At 34.1% G+C, this 12,500-nt stretch overlaps 1 protein-coding gene across 1 annotated transcript in view; it reads right to left on the bottom strand.

Annotated features, from left to right (window-relative positions):
- Nucleotides 1–1,718: 1,718 nt before the first annotated feature.
- Nucleotides 1,719–12,500, bottom strand: part of LOC119590215 (prostatic acid phosphatase-like) — an 11,063-nt gene continuing 281 nt past the window's right edge. The window contains exons 1-8 of the mRNA XM_037938992.1: nt 12,482–12,500; nt 10,470–10,565; nt 9,785–10,024; nt 9,079–9,264; nt 8,420–8,540; nt 7,523–7,731; nt 6,483–6,666; nt 1,719–3,072 (exon numbers count right to left, since the gene is read on the bottom strand). The exon at nt 12,482–12,500 is cut by the window's right edge and continues 281 nt beyond it. Coding sequence (XP_037794920.1) covers nt 2,954–3,072; nt 6,483–6,666; nt 7,523–7,731; nt 8,420–8,540; nt 9,079–9,264; nt 9,785–10,024; nt 10,470–10,565; nt 12,482–12,500 — 1,174 coding nt within the window. The 3' untranslated portion in view covers nt 1,719–2,953. The remainder of the gene's footprint in view (nt 3,073–6,482; nt 6,667–7,522; nt 7,732–8,419; nt 8,541–9,078; nt 9,265–9,784; nt 10,025–10,469; nt 10,566–12,481) is intronic.

Here is a 12,500-nt window from a genome sequence, read left to right on the forward strand (position 1 = left end):
CAAGCAATTATAAAAATATCTGTGCATTATTTGGAAAAGTAAATCAAAACTGACAGTGGCACAGCTCCCCGAGCCATCCAACGTTTTTCCGCCACAAAAATAATATTTCAAAAATCCACTGTCAGTAGTAACAAGTGCCATTTTCACAACACATGTACACCTAAGGAAAGTGCAGACACAATGTTCCCTCAGAGAACTTAATTACTGCATTACTAATTCAATTATCAATACTAATCTTTACATACAGGACCTGGTGTGTTGTTAGTGGCCACTCTCATAACAAGACACATTAATAAATCTCACAACCCAATGTGCACTTAACAAGTACTGATAACAGCATGTTTGTCTTTGTCAATATGCGAGAGTAATACAGCAGGATACTAATCATCACAAATTTCTTACAGATATAATTTCTTTGGGTATTTCTTCTTTACACCTAATGCCTATAAGCTTTGTCTTCGGTTCAGAGCACAGTTCATGTACTCAAAATAATACTAGAAGGTAGTTTCCAAATAATTCTATGCCATATACATTATAAATACAACAATGAAGGGAAGATTAGAAAACACAAATATACAGAAGGCCCTTTCACCAATCTGGTTCTTCATACCTTAAAATACATTGACATATTTGTACCTTTTCCTATTCCTCCCCTCACTGTTTTATTCATTTCAGCTTGAATCCTTCACATGACGTACGCACAATGCTAAATAAACTAGTAATGAAACTTGACTTGACCTTCTTTTTCAACAACAAAATAAACACGAAGGTGGTAATGATCATGATCATGAGTATGTGGATGTGGATGATGATGATAATGATGATCAGAAGTAACAATATAATTATAATGATAATGATAATAGTAATAGTAGTAGTAATAGTAGCAGTAATAGTAGTAGTAGTAGTAGTAGTAGTAGTAGTAGTAGTAGTAATAGTAGAAGTAGTAGGAGTAATAATAATAATAATAATAATAATAACAATAATAATAATAATAATAATCAATAGTAATAAACTGATACAGTCATAGGAGTGCCAACAGTAACTAATGAAAACGAGGAGAAAAAAAGGAAAACAGAGAGACAAGAGAGAGAGAAAAAAAAGATAATGCATAAAAATTGCAAAGGGTATCATGAGACAGACACGTCACTGGTCTTCATGATTGTCTATGGCACTATCCCAAAAATGTTGCTGTAATGCTTTGCAATCTGTCATCATTGTTGCATTATTAACCTTACTATAACTTGAACACTCACTGATCACGAATACCATCAACAATATGGTAAACAAATATTAGTACTTTCAGTGCATATAGATGAAAAATATGATCTCTTTTTAATATCAACTTCAATTTTCATATAAAGTAATAAAATGATAATCAAAGCATAATCTATTTTTGTTTTCATTTCATTATACTAAAAAAAACTAAAAACTTCTTAAATGCAGCTGCTTGCTTAAACCACACTTATATTGTTCACAACCATTGATATATATCACTAACATTATTCTCGCATTGAAATTTTAACATGAATCCAACATACATCTACATGTTATTAAGACACTCTTTGCAGGCCAAGGAAATGTGACATGTGAATACGACCTGCTGGGCTTTAGGAGTATATAAAGACCTCTTTTTTATATTAGAGGACAAGTTGGAAAGTATTAAAGCCTGGCATAATATCAACTTCTGTCTGATTTCATCTAATGCATGTGCACACACACACACACACACACACACACACACACACACACACACACACACACACACACACACACACACACACACACACACACACACACACACAATCCTATATTGTACACATATGAAACTTGAGAAACATTTGCAGCAAATGGTAGTATGTCAACAGCCGGAAAATTTAACAGAAATAGTGAATCTCTTCTCAGATTCTAACATTCATCTTGATTATAACTCAGAACTCATGGGTCATTTACCATTATAATATATATGGATCTGCCTTAATGCAGAATCAACAATGGAAGGACATGTGGGAAGGGGTAGGTAGGGACAGGGAGAGAGACAGACAGGGATAGAGAGAGAAGGTGATAAAGAGAGAAAAAGAGAGAGAGAGTGAGGGCAAGAGAGGGAGAGCAAGCAAGTGAGAATATAAATTGCAAATACCCCTTCCTCTTCTGGAACACTAGCAATAATCACTGGCACTGGTTTTGATCACTAGAAACAACACTGCATAATGAAGTTCTGAAAGACTACAGCATCTCTGTAATGCTGTGGAAAAAACTACATGGAACCCCTTCACTGTATGACAGTAATGGAAATTTTAACTTGCATTTATCAATTATACTAAAAAAAAAAAAAAAAAAAAAAAGAGTAAGTTCCAATGGCACTCTGAATGGACTTTGTTCTTCACTGAATGGCTAAAAGGAGAAAAACAATCATGAATAATGTGCATAAAAATTATATAAACTAATCTGGAATTTCTGAAGATGAATTTTATATCTCCACCCATAATTAATTTCAACACTACCACTGATATAATTATACAATTATGAAAAAAGGAAACATTATAAAAATACTTGCAGCTACATTTGGCAGACTAAATAAAAGAGGCACAAAGGTTAACTTACAATAAAATCTCATTCAATGCATTATGTATATAGAAATATATAATCTCGCGACACTTCAAAAAAATTACCTAGAGATAAATGAAATGTTCCAGTAACATTTACGAACTACTCATTCCAGGACGTGGAAACATGTTGCACCCACTTAACTGACGCAAAACACCTCACACCCGTGGACCATTTTTTCCTTATTTTTATCACAAGAGTTAAAGTCCACAAGTAGAAATTTTGATATAATCCTCTCCTCAAAATCGCATTCACTCATCTATGCAAAGCTCTGAATTCCACTTTGCAAAGCCTTTCCTTCCTTCTGTGTGAGCAAGCATCAGATTTGCACTCTCCGAGGAACCCAGTCCTACGTAAAGTTGTTTGGGACGATCTGGTAGTTGAAATGCTTCGATTGTTTCCACTGGCAGAGATTGTAGATGACCAGGAGAAGGAGAAGAATACCCAGGAAGACAGCTGCGGAGATTGCTGCAGGGAGGAAAAAAAACACATAAACAAATTTCAAATGCATTGAATACATAGGGAGGGTTCTATATGCTGCGAGTGGATAGGTGTGCAGAAGAGAGCGAGTATGTGATTATGTTTGTGTGTCCAAGTGAACATAAGGGAGAGGGAGTGTGAGTGTGATCATAAACTTGAAGTTTCTTGAATTCCTAGATAGCAAATAAATAATAAAATCAAATCTATACTCTTATGCATCATGACACACATTCCTTGAATTTATTTTCAGTGTTGTTTTTACACAAAGTAATGCAATGCCTACCTCTGTAAACATCTGTTAGTAGACACACACCCATGCACAGAATCTCAAGTTATAGTAAACACTCCATTTAGTTGATACTGGGTTTAATGGAAACAACTCATGAAAGATCAAAAAGGACCAAATCTAGAAGATTTATAAATTATTATACCCTTATGATACATCTTATGAACATGTGGGCTAATCAGTCATTGGGGTTTCATTTTTGTTCTTTTGTTTTGTATCAACAGTTACCTAATATTAACAGAAACTCAACTTCATCAAGGTAATCAATCCTGAAGGTGCATTTATGAAATAAATATTAAATCTACTGAGATCAGCATCTTGATCTTTATATTTTTGGACCTCCGCAAAAGTTAAAACATTTCAATTTCTTATCACCATATCACACATTTTTAATTACGACATCAGTGCTATCACTAAACAGTTACGGCATCAGTCAATACAAATTATGAGGGTGTCTTTCTAATCCAAAACCTTGTGATCTGCAAAACTTTAGTCTCTTTCTTTATCCTTTATTCCTCGTGAAAATGTAACAATGGTATGAGTAGCTGACTTGTAAATTATATGGATGCTTGTTCAAAAGGTTTCTTATCAGTTAAGCTATCTATTAGATGACATGATCATATCTCTCAATCCATTTGGTAAGGCTTAGAAATCTTTAACCCAAAGCCTCAAGCAAAAATGTTGCATTCACTGCAATATTGTTTGTGAACTGTCTCTGCACATAGATGATTCTGCAAGTGTTTAGCCAAGGAGAAGTCAATTTGTTAACCTTATAACTCCACCGATTTCACCTCTGCTTGAGTTTGTGGGAAAATAACTTTTTTGCTATTCAAATACTGATACTGTTATTTTTATCATAAACATTATAATTATAGTGTTATTGACACTACTAACAGCAATATTAAAAAATCATGGAAAAGGGCAAACAGGTGAGAGAGGTAGTACTCATAATTGGCTCACTGGTGACTTAGTACTTGTGGAGCAATCTATGTGTAAAAATAATTAATATATTAAACTCACAGTGGGAATGGCATATACATCCACAGTGGCTTTCAGGTTAGAGCTTTTTATGAATGGTTAAGCAGTGTGCAGTTTATGCTTCTACTATATTACTATTAGCCCTATAGGATTCACATAGATTCACCTCGCAACTCCTCTTTCTCTTTCTTCTATGCTACACTGATCTAAACGTTGCTGGAAAGGAAGGCCACACTGGCTGCCCGACGTGCTAGGTCTTGCATGGGGCTTTTGGTAGAGAAACAAACAAACTATTTATTGGTCCCTGCATTATGCACTGGCTCCTTATAGTACCTGAAGGCAGTGCAAAGAATTTTTTGCAAACTCAAGCCAGGCTTCCAACTCGTGATTTTAGTGAGTGAGTATGAAGTTTTAAAAATGCATCTTGATATGGCCAGCAGAGACAACATTTGAAAAAGGCTATAAAGTATAAGATATAATTGTGGTAAGGAAAGGGGTGAGACCAGTCAAAGGGTTCAAGAAGAACTAAAATGTTCTTTGAATGAATTTAGCTTCAATCTAAGGCTACACAGATTTTCCCCAACTGATTTTAACAATTAAAGGGAACACCAAAAATGCATCCATTAACAAAAATGTAAGAAAAAAGAGAGACAGGAGGAAAGAAGCAATTACTATGCAAATCTTCTAAAGTGTAAGTTCACACTTATCAGAACACATGTAAGAAGCTTACTAAGGACAGAACACTACCATAATGATACAGTGGTAGAAAGACATACTATAAACAAAACAGTTTTATTGAAAGAAGAAACTACTGTTTGAAATTCACCTTTTCAGACCTCAAGATGAATCAAGGACATTTTCAAAATCTTAGAATAAATCTGTTTTGGGTACATTGGATTTCCTACCAGCCTTACCAAGCACATGAATGAGAAATATATTCAGATGAAATGAAAAACAAGAGAAAATGTATGAAATATCAAAACTTTTGCAAGCACTTGAGACAAGAGAAGATAAGCATAGAATCTTATTAGATATTGGATAATCTGAATTCTTAAGGGTTTACTGACAAAATGCAAGGTTTAACCCAGTTAAATCAATCCTAATAAAAATGGGAAATAAAATTTTAAAAACAAAAGTGTGGTTTAAAATGGAGAGGGAGAGGGATTTCCATTCCTTTTGTGACAGGAGGAGTTTCATAAACTGAGCAAACGCACATCACTGTTTCTGCTAAAACTCCTTGGGGACGGTTGGCACTGTTGTTGAAATCCGGCACATGATGGACACCCAAACGAGCCACAGAGAAATGAACGAAAGAGCTATCACAACTTAAAATTGTCATCTTTTTGTTTCTGCTTAATAATGCTTTCATGCATTTTCTCAGTTTTAATTATATATCATACATTTTACATTATACATTAACATATACACAAAGTTCTATACGTACTCACAGTACTGACAGATTTCAAACTCAGACATTTTCCTTGCACTCTTTATAGCTATGATTCTACTACTGTTAGTACAAAGACAAATACTGTATATACTTTCCATAATAACTCATTTTCTTTAAGGTATAACACAAAGAAAACAAGTACATTAAGCACAAAGGTTAGCTCCATAAGAGATATATCAAATGCTAGGTCCTCTATGGCTCTTACTAATATTGTAGAATGCTGAAGCTGGTCCCAGATTTATTATTTTTTACCTTCTGCTGGGTAGTGGACGTCAAAATAATACTAACAATAATAATAAAAGCTATAATCAAAAAGCAAGCACAGTAAGATCATCATTATGATAAATACCATCTATAAACTATAATAAAAAAAGTAAAAAGAACAATAATCACTACCAACAGATATCTGCTACATGCTCCTGAGCTTACCGTCCACATTTTGTTAATTAAAATATGCTTTGTTTAAAGATATGTACTACTTTACACTCCTTACCATTAGGAGCTTGAATCATACAAAGAAGACAAACAACAAGAAAAATACTGAATACTCCATGCTACAAAGAGCAAATTTTTTACGCTATAAAATACAATCTGCTACACAGGACTGTATCTGTTCCAGGCGTTTCCCACTCCCATCTCTGTTACCAATGCCGGAAGCAGAAACGGAAGGGCAGACAAACTTACCAACTAACGTCTCAGTTGCCATTTCGACCACGTCATCGTCGGATTTGCACTCAGCAGCCCAGTTCTCTGGCACGACCTGACTTGCGATGCTTAGCCAATCGTCAAGGGTGCACGGGTCAGAACACCCAGGCAGGTGGAGCTCATATGGTGGGTCAATAATCTTGGTGTCATTACGTAGGAACATCTAGATCACAGATAGGGAGAGAGGGAGAACATACATTAATTATGAACAATACTGCAGTTAACTTTATGTAAAGACTATATAAAGACTCTACATAAATTCAAGTCATCAGTGAGAAGTTGGAAATTTGTTTTACACTTTAATTCCTCCTGTATTGTACTCTGAATTAATCACTGGTATTAATCCACTGATGCCGGAATAGCAAAAATACATATTATCATTCTTTCTTGTTTGTTTGTTTGTTTTTGTTTACTGATTAAATACCAAGGAGTCAATTATTAGCACTACCTATCTGACCTCTTCCTTATTTTTCAATATCAGCATCGTCATAAAGATTTTAATAATCATGTCAGCAACAATAATATCAACATTAATGGGAATATTGAGAAAAGAACATTTTTCTGCAAACTCAAGGAGAGGGGAAATCAGGTGAGGTCACATAAGACCTGTTATGGAGCCATCTACATGCAAACAAAATTCACAAAAGAAACCTACAGTAGATATTGAGTTTACATGGTAGTGATGAGTTAACTGATATTATGTGCCTCTCTACTGCACTCTACTTTAAACATTACCAATTATCACTGTATTATTCAAAATATCAATGAGAAAAATCTTCACATGAAGCTAAACAGCTAAATTTGTGATTTCTAAACCATGGCTCTCCCCTTCCTCTGACTCTGAATATATTTGCCTACATACTCATATTCTATTACAAATAATAAACAATTCTGAAGAAGAAGAAGAAGACAAACACAGAGACACAGAAAGAGAGACACAAATATAAACAAGACAAGACTGAGTCACAGAGAGATAGAAAGACAAGCAGAAACAGACAAAGAGAGACTCCTTATAATACCTTGACATAATGTTCATTCTCATTATGCTTGTGCAGCTCAATAATGAACGTGGTGGCATAGGGAGGAGCCACATTGTTAAACACCCCCAAGCCAAGGAGCAGCTGTGCCAAGGTTGTGTCATGGGCTGAATACATAAACATCTTCTGCTGTGGGGTGTTTCCGGCGACCTTTTCGCGCATATTTTTGCTCATTTCTCCAATTATTGGACCTAAAATAGGGAAATTTTGCTTTAAAAGAGGTAGAAAAAATAGATATAAGCCAATGCATATGTGTAGATATTTAAAAATGCATAAATATGTATCACACACACACACACACACACACACACACACACACACACACACACACACACACACACACACACACACACACACAAAGGCAGTGGAGGAGAAAGAGAAAGAGAAAGAGAGAGAGAGAGAGAGAGAGAGAGAGAGAGAGAGAGAGAGAGAGAGAGAGAGAGAGAGAGAGAGAGAGAGAGAGAGAGAGAGAGAGAGAGAGAGAGAGAGAGAGAGAGAGAGAGAGAGAGAGAGAGAGAGAGAGAAAGAGAGAAGAGTAAGTGAGAGAGAGAGAGAAAGACAGAGAATAACAGAGAGAGAGAGAAAGAGAGAGAGCTAAGGCCCTGAACAAAAAGGGTCTGTAACATGAAAGGTCCATTTTGAGAAAAACACATTTAAAAGTTTCTTCAATTTACCAAACTTCAGCAAACAATAATACAGAAGACTTTTTCTCTTTGATTAATCAAACTTTTACTACACTACTATAAGCCTTTTTAAGACACACTTCTCCACTTTCACATAATGAATACGGAGCTTTGAGCTGAAACGATCATCCATTCCGAATCTCCTTAAGAAAATTGCAGTATTTCTGTGATTACCTTAGAAGCCCATGCTACTCACCAGCTCTTAACCGTTTCAGTTCCTCAGACAATGCCACGATTTCGAAGCTGAAGTCGGAGAGTTCCTTCATGGCTGGGAGGACATCGTGGGTCCAGTCAGGCAGTGTGAGGTTATATAATGCCTGAAAACATTTGCTACATATCAACAGTCTTGCAAGTTGCACCTTTTATACTTATGCAGTAGCCTGTTTTTTTTTTTAATCACCAGGAACAATTTTAAAGATATCTTTAACTAAGTACTTAAACGAAGAAAGAACTCTATCATATTATAAGATTATCAGGACTTTTTACATTCTACACGGTGACAGAAATCTAATGGATGAAAAAAGGAAGAAAGCACTGGTCTCCATCTTTTATTCATTTTACTTTTAAGCACAAACATATCTTCATATCTATTCACACTATTAAGATCTTAGTAATACAACAGGCATTTACTATTTTATGGTGTATTTATATAATCTATACAACTGAATCCTTATCAATCAACATCCATGAACCCTAAAAAATTCAAACATCTTTTCCATAATATCAAACATTCCTACATGTGACACCGCTAAAAAGAAAAAGTTACAAGACATACATTTTCCATAATATCACACATTCCTACACTGCTAAAAAGAAAAGGTTACAAGACGTCGGCCTGTGATGCAGGTCACTCACCTCAATCCGCAGAGTGTCGTACAAGTAATCAACATCCAGTATAGTCGTCACGTTCTGGCCAGATTTCTCCGTCAGGAACTGGAATAGTTCTTGGCTCTCCTGCGTAACGTTCTTCACCACCGGCAGTTCCTCCTGACGCACCAGTTCCTTCTGGATCCTGGGGCAACTTTGGTCTACGCTTAGTAACTGAAAGATATAGTTAATAGATCTAAATTCTTTCGATTGAGCAAGAATAGGAAAAACAAAAAGAACAGGAGGAGGGGGAAGAATAAGAATGAGATGAAGAAGAAAAACAGAAAGAGAAAAATTATTATCCTAATGCTATGTGGCTTAATCTTATCATAAATCTGATTAGGTTCATTTTTCTGGCTATGAAATTTATTATAATCATAAAATAGCTAATCTTATCATAACCGACTCTTTATAATCAATTTAAGCACATTTCCTTAAAATTCCCCCTATTCTATCATTTGAGACAAATTTGATCCCAGAACTTTGAGGCACTGTATGCGTACGTGCTATTATGCTGTGAAGATTTTCACAATCATGACTTCCTCTTTTATAGCATGCAAATTTATCTCAATAAATTTGCACTTCACATTTTTTAATGAATATGTTGTGGTGTGTGTGTGTGTGTGTGTGTGTGTGTGTGTGTGTGTGTGTGTGTGTGTGTGTATGTGTGTTATAACATATCGTCTCATCGTACCAAATCTTCAGAAAGTGGGGCGGTGTGAATGGGCGTGGGAAGCCAAGCCACGTCATCCTCAAAGCGGGCTGGCTTCTCAGGGTAATACAGTGCGGCCAAGTTGCAAGCGGCCGACATCAGGGTGCGGTCGACGTCTGTGCTGCGGACGTACACCTCCTCTGGGATCCACTTTTCACTTATGAAGTTTTTGTATCTATTTCTTAGCCATCGACCTAGTGCATATTGCATGGCCTTTCCTCTCTTTATAAAAAGGAAATGAAGTCAGTGAATATATAGAACAACATATGCTTGCTTTATATCAATAAGTATATATTCAATATAGATCAATAAATGTCTACACTATACCTATGTACATGAGAGAGAGAGAGAGAGATAGAGAGAGAGAGAGAGAGAGAGAGAGAGAGAGAATGAGAGAGAGAGAATGAGAGAGAGAAGAGAGAGAAGAGAGAGAAGAGAGAGAAAGAGAGAAGAGAGAAGAGAAGAGAAGAAGAAGAGAAGAGAGAGAAGAAAGAGACAGAGAGAAGAAAGAGAGACAGAGAGAAGAAAGAGAGACAGAGAGAGAGAAATGAGAAAAAAGAAGAAAAAAGAAGATAACCGAAGAAAAAAGAAGAAAAAAAAAGAAAAAAAAAGAAAGATAAAGATAATAACAATAAGAAATAAAAAAGGAACGTCACCATTGCCTCACCTTCGTTAACTGACCGAGACCATTTTGCCATATCGTTGCATTATAAGGGTCGTTTGGATATAACGTAATTGGGGCTCTGTCTCCATGCCGATACATCTGTAAAAAAAAAAAAAAATCAATATAAGTGCAAGAAAAGAAAGAAAAAAAAAGAAAGAAAAAGAAGGAGAGAAAGAAAGAAAGAAAAGAAAAAGAAGGAGAGAAAGAAAGAAAAAAGAAAGAAAAAGAAGGAGGGAAAGAAAGAAAGAAAAAGAAGGAGAGAAAGAAAGAAAAAACAAAGAAAAAGGAGAGAAAGAAAGAAAGAAAAAAAAGAAAAACAAAGAAAAAAGAAAAGAAAAACAAAAAAAAATTGCAATCACATCAACATACAAAGATAACACACTTAAACCTTAAACTTTAACCCAGAAATTGATAGCCGACGCCCTAAAAGCATACAGGTTATCTTATCCCTCAAGTGCGCATGTCTACTGATTTTGAGTACGTGAATACACATAAAATTAGTAGCAATAATTAGAAAAAATTACTGTTTTTCAATTACTATATGTGAGTGTGTATGTATATGTCAACAGAAGACTAACATCTTTCCTTCTATGAGGATGTATAGAGTACAGCTGATAGAGATTTTGAAACTATTTTATATATATATATATATATATATATATGATATACATATATATATACATACATATATATATATAAATATATAATATATATAAATATATATATATATATATATAATATATATATATATATATATAATATATATATATATATATACATATATATATATATATATGTGTATATGTATATATAATATATATATATATATATATATATATATATATATATATATATATATATATATATATATAATGTATATGTATATATGTATGTATATGTATGTATATGTCTATGTATGATGTATGTATGTAATGTATATTATGTATGTATATTATGTATGTATATAATATATATATATATATATATATATATATATATATATATATATATATATATATATATACATATATATATATATATATATATATATATAAAATATATATATATATATATATATATATATATATATATATATATATATATATATATATGTATATATTTATAACTATATCCCTGTATCTATCTGTATATACATATACATAAATAAATAAATAAACAAATAAACCAATTTTTTTCATAAAGAAGAGTGCTGGATAAGATGACTTATATAACCACAATTTGTACATGATTTAAGGCCAGTCACCAGGAACATGACTGACAACTTTCAGTGGATACAAAATCTGAGGAATGCAGTTAGGAATTTTCACAGATATAGGGCACAGTGTCCCTAGCCAGCACTAAGATTAGCACTAGTTAGGACACAGTTATAAATGCATATGCTAAAATAAGTTTTTAGGTAAATGAACAGCTGCTACCCAAATATGCTTTCCCTAAAAGGAGTTTAAAAATGGGATTTAATGCTTTTGAAAAGTAGCAGCGATAAAACACCAAACAGAATTCTTAGAAACCTTCACTTTATCCAATTACCCTTGTATTTTTTTTTTCTCTTGAGGCATTCAAGGAAAACTCTTGCCTCCTTTCCACACTTTTATCAATTCCATTTACGAAAATTATTACACAGAAACATCACATATATATCATTGTAGATCTTCGCATATCAATCCTTTGTGTATAGATTTGCAGATATCACTATGTCTGTACGAAAAAAAAAATCAATAAAGGGTACAAACAAACAAACACCAAAACTGTCAACAGGGACTAGTGAAAGTAAACAAATACAGACATTTTTCATGGTTGCATAGTTCGGAATACATCAATTCCTGTGCCTTTGAGTTGCTCATATCGTTTCCATGTTGACACTTTCAGCAGAATGTGAACCTTGACACATAATAAACACACAAAGCACCATTTCTCAAAGACTTCTTTTCAATCAAGGTCCCCGTCACTCTCACTATCGTTGTACCTTCCTCTTATTTCTCTCCCAGCTTACTAACCATCTGCACGAGCTCCAGC

The sequence above is a fragment of the Penaeus monodon genome, chromosome 3, assembly GCF_015228065.2.
Source record: "Penaeus monodon isolate SGIC_2016 chromosome 3, NSTDA_Pmon_1, whole genome shotgun sequence".
NCBI classification, from domain to species: domain Eukaryota; kingdom Metazoa; phylum Arthropoda; class Malacostraca; order Decapoda; family Penaeidae; genus Penaeus; species Penaeus monodon.